Source organism: Mytilus trossulus, chromosome 5 (assembly GCF_036588685.1).
Source record: "Mytilus trossulus isolate FHL-02 chromosome 5, PNRI_Mtr1.1.1.hap1, whole genome shotgun sequence".
NCBI lineage: Eukaryota > Metazoa > Mollusca > Bivalvia > Mytilida > Mytilidae > Mytilus > Mytilus trossulus.
The window spans coordinates 2,013,058-2,020,296 of record NC_086377.1 but is presented as its reverse complement, the minus strand read 5'-3'; the positions used below and the strand labels follow the sequence as shown (position 1 = coordinate 2,020,296).

General features: G+C 33.9%; 1 protein-coding gene across 1 annotated transcript in view; it reads left to right on the top strand.

Moving 5' to 3' along the window:
• The first annotated feature begins 3,071 nt into the window (after positions 1 to 3,071).
• LOC134719283 (uncharacterized) overlaps positions 3,072 to 7,239 on the top strand; it is an 85,372-nt gene continuing 81,204 nt past the window's right edge. Inside the window, exon 1 of the mRNA XM_063582288.1 lies at positions 3,072 to 3,143. Coding sequence (XP_063438358.1) covers positions 3,072 to 3,143 — 72 coding nt within the window. The remainder of the gene's footprint in view (positions 3,144 to 7,239) is intronic.

Here is a 7,239-nt window from a genome sequence, read left to right as displayed (position 1 = left end):
GCTAAACAAGTGGCAACTACATTTCTTTCCTGTTCGCATTGCTAAGTATTTTTTCGAACGTTCACGAAATCATTTATAACCCAACACAAATCTAACACAATTGACGAGATTGTTCATAATTATACAACACCTTATGTGCAAGGCATGCTACATGTAACGTACACTGTACAGTGTACACTTTTCTTTTGAACATTTTAAACAGAATCGTAAGTCCAAGTCAACCAAACGTGAACTACACTCGAGGAATTACAATGGAATATTTATGAAGAGACTGTCAAAAATGGGGAACGAAGCAACGTTAAAAATGATGTTGATAACCCATGATATAAAAATAATGTTACTGTGCATGGATAACCTCTTTATACGGCTTCTAGTTAAAACAAAATCATTTCATTTAATTTATGATAGCTGCAGGGGTTAACAATTATCCAATCTTATAGCCATTGTTCACTATAAAAATAAGAATATGAAAAACTTGAATAATAAAAATAGTTACTTTAATATGTACACATTATTTTTTTTTTCGTATTCTTATTGATGATAGATATAGTGTAAAGTAATTTGCTACTCTGGAAAAATATTAATTAATAGTTATCAAATGTACCAGGATTATAATTTAATACGCCAGACGCGCGTTTCGTTTACATAAGACTCATCAGTGACGCTCAGATCAAAACAGTTAAAATGCCAAACAAATACAAAGATTATTATTATTTATTATGTTTACAATCCGAAAAATTGAAATAAAAAGAACTTCGATTTCAACCAATGAAATGTCGTACACCATTCACTCACACCATTCCCGATTGCACGTTACACGATCACACCATTCCTCATACACCAATACACCATTCCCCTTACACCATACACCATAGCACCATACACCTTACACCATTGCACCATACACCTTACACCATTACACCATACACGTTATTTTGGGAAGCTTACACCATCCAAGGGCTGTACGTGTGGGTGTTATATAAGTTACATGATAAATTCGCATATCACATAAACATATTATGTTTAAATGTTGTTGTTTTCCAGTGCATATGAAGTGACAGCTTTTGGTTCTGAAATTGATTTTGAGAGATATGATTTAATTGGTAGCTTCTCTAATATAGTGATAGTATATTATGTATTATTATTTAAAATTGAATTAGCTGATTCAAAACTGAAATGGAATGCAAACGACTTTGTTTTAGTTGTAGTTTTCCGAGGATATTACAAGTCTATATCTGTGTTGACTTGAGTAATCATTGATATATTCACAATTATAAATGAACTGTTTATTACCTCAGGAATAGATATCTTGAGCTTTAGAAATATTTGTCCTTAATGCTTCTCAACTACTTAATTTGGTCTTTTAAAAAGTTTTGACTCTCTGATTGGAGCATCACTGATGAGTCTTCTGTATACAAAACGCGGGTCTGGGGCATATATAATATTTTAATCCTGGTATCTATGATGATGTTATTTTTAGCGATCTGACAACACTTGATTAAAATTATGACAATGAAGGTTGGTTAGAACCATGTTGACCAACCTCAAATTATGAATAGATAAGTAGTGCAAAATGACTTATACCTTTTAGTTTAAATCTTCAGCTTTGCTTATTTAACTTTACAAAAAAGAAAATATTTCCTGACTGAAACTATTGATCATTCATTTGAAGTTTGAACAGCAGATTGCAAAGAGAAGGATTACGACAGACGGACGCTACTTTATAAACATTATTATTAACTGTTTTCGAAAAGACACAGTTTAATATGTTTTTATTATTGTCAATAATAATTAATTTCAGGTAATATAAAAAAGAAGATATGGTATGATTGCCAATGAAACAACTATCCAAAAAAGACCAAAATGACAAAACATTAACAACTATAGGTCACCGTACGGCCTTCAACAATGAGCAACGCCCATACCGAATAGTCAGCTATAGTCGTGGGTAGTGGTTAGTGCATCGGACTGCTAACACAACGGTTCCTGGTTCGATTCCTGGTTCGGGATGAAAATTTCAGGAACTCAATTTTCGGCTCTCCATTGACACCATTAGCGAGCATGGTCTTAAGGAAACGATGGTAGTCCGTCGGAAGGGGACGATACATGGCTGACCCGTGTTAAGAGAGAGCCACATATCTTGCACGTTAAAGACACCCTTGTAGATTTCGAAAAAGAGTAGGCTAATGCCGCTACAAGGCAGCACAAGCACCCGCAAAGTGGAAAGGGATTAATATTAGTTGCAATAACTTGTTTCCCAATCCACTATAAATAAATATGTTTAAACTAAACTAAAAAGCCCCGATAAGACAATGTAAAACAATTCAAACGAGAAAACTAACGGCCTCATTTATGTAAAAAAATGAACGAAAAGCAAATATGTAATACTTAAACAAACGACAACCACTGAATTACAGGCTCCTGACTTAGGACAGGCACATAGATAAATAATGTGGTGGGGTTAAACATGCGGGATCCCAACCCTCCCCTAACCTGGGACAGTGGTATAACAGTAAAACATAAGATCGAACTATAAAACTACTTTGGTTTATTTTTGTAGAAATGATTTCATAAACAGTCCGCGTGCCATTTAGTGGAAGATATTAGCAGGCAAAATCGAGGGAATTGTGCAAATGATGATACAAGCATGAAAATTACCACAAATCATCATTATTAAATACTTTTAAAGAAACAACTGCTGGCCATTAAAAAAAATCTTTTTTTCAAGATGGCCAGCGCCGTTTTCTAAAATGGCTGTTTTTTCAGTTTGAAAATACTGATTTTTTCTGGAAAACTTTTCGTTTACCTTCTTTTGGTGAAAACAGCTGTCAGGTTTGGTAGCTACCTTCTTTATGTGTGAATAATTCACTAGACATGAGTATTTGACACAAACCGGGTTTGCGCATGCGCGAAAATGTAACAAAATTCATTAAAAAATATTTCAACTATTTACTATAAAATAAGTGATTTGGGATTTTCAATGATATCATGATTTGGTTTGATACATTTTTCAAGGTTATAACACACATGATTTTACAAATTTGCGCATGCGCAAACTATTTATAGACATAATGAGTGATTTGTATGCACTACCAGGGCAAACTGGTATAAATCGTAGTTCATATCATTACTCTAAAAAGCAAGTAAGTGTAAAATCTATGATGCTACTGTTTAAAAACAAGCCAATTCAGTTGCAATGATCAGGTATTTGATGGATAAGACGGAAAATGTGGTTAAAAAGTAAAAACACAAAAATACCGAACTCCGAGGAAAATTCAAAAAGGAAAATCAAAAATCAAAAGGCAAAATCAAAAGTCCAAACACATCAAACGAATGGGTAACAACTGTCATATTCCTGACTTGGTACAGGCATTTTCTAATGTAGAAAATGGTGGATTGAACCTGGTTTTATAGCTAGCTAAACCTCTCACTTATATGACAGTCGCATCGAAACGAGTAAAAACGAGTAAAACAACAATAGTAACGGCAGATCAGCAACTTTTGGTAATGGATATTCAGTGGGAATTGCCTGATTTGTACAGAGAATATAAGTTTATCGTCATGTAAGGTGGATTTCACACTGAAATGACATGTTATAAAATTCTAGGTGATATATTACGTAAAGTTAGATGTGTCATGTGTCCTCACTAAAACCATTATTGCAACACCTAGAACGGCTTATTCTTGTATGTATGTTCAAATGTACCTAGGACTAGACACATGCATCATATAACTCTATGTGTTTTAGCTTGAAAGGTATATATCGGCTAAAGAAAGCTAAATACAGAAATTATAATCATGCCCTGACTCTGTTACGTTCAATGATTTGACTGGTGTAAGAAAATATAGTCATCTCTATCACAGTTCAATTCCTGCATGGCGTTCAATTATATAATAAGAACTTCTTGTGAATTCGGAAGTATGCTTATTTCATGAATCAGATTTTGTACAAGCAGTCCATATAAAGCATGATACTGTATTCATTTAGGTCTTGAACATGTAACATATTTTCGATCGCGACCGACCTTCTCCGAGATATGGCTTCCCTTCTCTTAAGACACCCACAGGTGGCAATTGATTTTGAAAATGATAATTTTACTGTACGTAAGACCAGAAAATATTTTTCTTATAACACAATTGATCAGACAAAAACAGAATAATGCAATTGTAAAGGGCGATGTGTTGTCATAGGTTTAACCGAAGATCTCATTCAGACGTATTGATGGAAGCTAGACCAGAAGTCAGTAGACTATCAGATAAATTTGCAAGATCTAGTGGTTTGAGGCATTCTATAATAGATGAACGGATAAATGAACACACAAGGGTTTCTTTAAAAAGATCAAAGGCAAATAATTTGAAGATCCTTTGAAGCAAATACAAAACGAAGGAGAACCGGTTTCTTATAACCAGTTTAAAAAGAACAACTCCTATTATGTCGGTAAAATAAAACTGTAAACGTTTTTGTAAAAAACGAAGCTAGAGCCTTTAGATATCTTTTCTAGACTTTTATTTTTTGTCGCAGTGGACAAATTGATTTGGAATATTTCTTAATCCATAAAGACAAACTGCTCTTCCGTTTTTGTCTTCGGATGTCATTTTAAACAGTGGTTTAAAATCGGTGCAAATGGATAAACTTGAAACATTTTGTAATTTGCAGATCCAAATTCTGACGCATTTATTGTTGATAGAGCAGCAATGGTTAATTCCAGGCCACCTTGTAGGGAATCAATATTGGATGATTTTGCAATTGTGTTATACGGCCTTAAATAAAATCTTGCATCGATAAGTATTCAAGAGTAGATATTGCTTTATATTTACTAAATGAATCATTGAAAGGCTAGATGTGAGAAGACAAAAGTTGGGTTCTGGAGTAGTTTTCTCTATGAAGATGACAACGAAACGAAATTGTTCAAGTGTCTTACCGACAGAAATGCTTCTGTAGAGACTAATAAGGATACATTCCAGCTACCCCTTGTAAGCATGGAGAAGCAGATATACGAATGTTTGTCTATGTTCGGCCTGATTATGAAAATTGTTGTAGGACGGTAATTTAAGGTAGCACTGACACATATGTAGTAGTATTAAGAATTGCAGCACTCCAAAAATATGGTGGAACAAACTTTGAATAGGTTTTGGCAGGATTGAAGACTTTTGATGGCTTCCAGTACGTGATATATCAAATGCGTTTGGTCCTCGTGTAGCTACTCTTCTATTCATTCATACATTCAGTGTGTGACACTGAGGGAATTGGTAAGTTTGGATGACATAGGAAGTATATCAACATGTAAAGGGACGTACTTATTTCTTTGCTGAAGTATAAAGACACAAACAAGGACATAAAAGAAGCATTTTTTTGCATCATGTATGACAGAACAACATCACTATTTGCTGTTAACGAGGCACGATGTAATTTTTTACCCAAGACGCAGTGGCATTGTGATGTAGTACCGCCTACAAGAGTTTTTTTTTTCTCGGAGCACATCCAAAGAGCAGCGTATCAAGGAGGATAACTTTGGGATCAGCCTGATTTATGTACCAATGCATGAACACTGGGGTTGGATGAAAATAAAATCGAAGACTTCTTCGGCAACCGTTAAAGTTGCATCCTCCTGTCGGGAACTTTTGAAGTGAGGAGGCGAACAATCCAGTTGTGTTGGTGACTGTAAATGCTACCGTTCTGTCCTTCCTTGTACGAGTTTTGTTATTGGCTACTGTCCGATAATTTTTAGATAACGAAACTGCCTTTCTAACAAAACTAGACATTTAATCTTAACAAAGATGTGATATCACTTGTTAAGTTGATGAAAATTTAAAAAAAAAAACATTTTCAAAAATTTTGATGCCATTTTAAAACCGGAAATCACTCTTTTTTGTCATTATTGTGTTGTTTTTCCGTACTTTAAAAACTAATATTTACGCTTAATAAAACCTTACATTGAAGTATACCTATAACACAACTTTCAAAGATTTACAACTGGATATGACGCCATTCGCAAAATGATCGGTGGCCATCTTGAAAAAATGGGATTTCTTTATGGCCAGCACCTCATTTCTTTTAATTATCGTTTAGTCCACCTGTATAAAAAATTTCATGCTTGTATTTCATGCTTGTGTTATTACTTGTTAAGTTGATGGAAATTGTTAAAATATTTTTTACGTATTTGCATCTAATTTGGAACCGGCAAACACTATTTTTCTTCAGTTATATGTTGTTTTGTCGTACTTAGGAGCTATTTTTAACGTTTTATCATAATTTACATTGATTTATACATAAACCATCTTTCAAGGATTAAAACCCCTTGTAAAATTGCTTGATAGTAAAAAAAAATCGAAATTTTTGACTTGCTAGCCGCATTTGAAACCGGAAGTCACTTTAAGATTCATTAATGTATTGTCTAGTCGTTATTTATGAACTGTCATTTTCTTTTTATCAAATCTAACAATGGATTTTACATATAACACACCTTTCAAAGGATTAACAAATATTGGCTAATTTGTTATGACGCCATTTTCAAAATTTGTGGTGGCCATCTTGAAAAAATGATTATTTTTTCTGTCCAGCAGCGGATTTTTTATAAGTATCATTTAGTTAACCTTTATACCAAATGTCATGCTTGTATCACGATTTGCACAATTATGTCCATAATATCTCCCACTATTTGGAATATTTCTTAATCCATAAAGACAAACTGCTCTTCCGTTTTTGTCTTCGGATGTCATTTTAAACAGTGGTTTTAAATCGGTGCAAATGGATAAACTTGAAACATTTTGTAATTTGCAGATCCAAATTCTGACGCATTTATTGTTGATAGAGCAGCAATGGTTAATTCCAGGCCACCTTGTAGGGAATCAATATTGGATGATTTTGCAATTGTGTTATACGGCCTTAAATAAAATCTTGCATCGATAAGTATTCAAGAGTAGATATTGCTTTATATTTACTAAATGAATCATTGAAAGGCTAGATGTGAGAAGACAAAAGTTGGGTTCTGGAGTAGTTTTCTCTATGAAGATGACAACGAAACGAAATTGTTCAAGTGTCTTGCCGACAGAAATGCTTCTGTAGAGACTAATAAGGATACTTTCCAGCTACCCCTTGTAAGCATGGAGAAGCAGATATACGAATGTTTGTCTATGTTCGGCCTGATTATGAAAATTGTTGTAGGACGGTAATTTAAGGTAGCACTGACACATATGTAGTAGTATTAAGAATTGCAGCACTCCAAAAATATGGTGGAA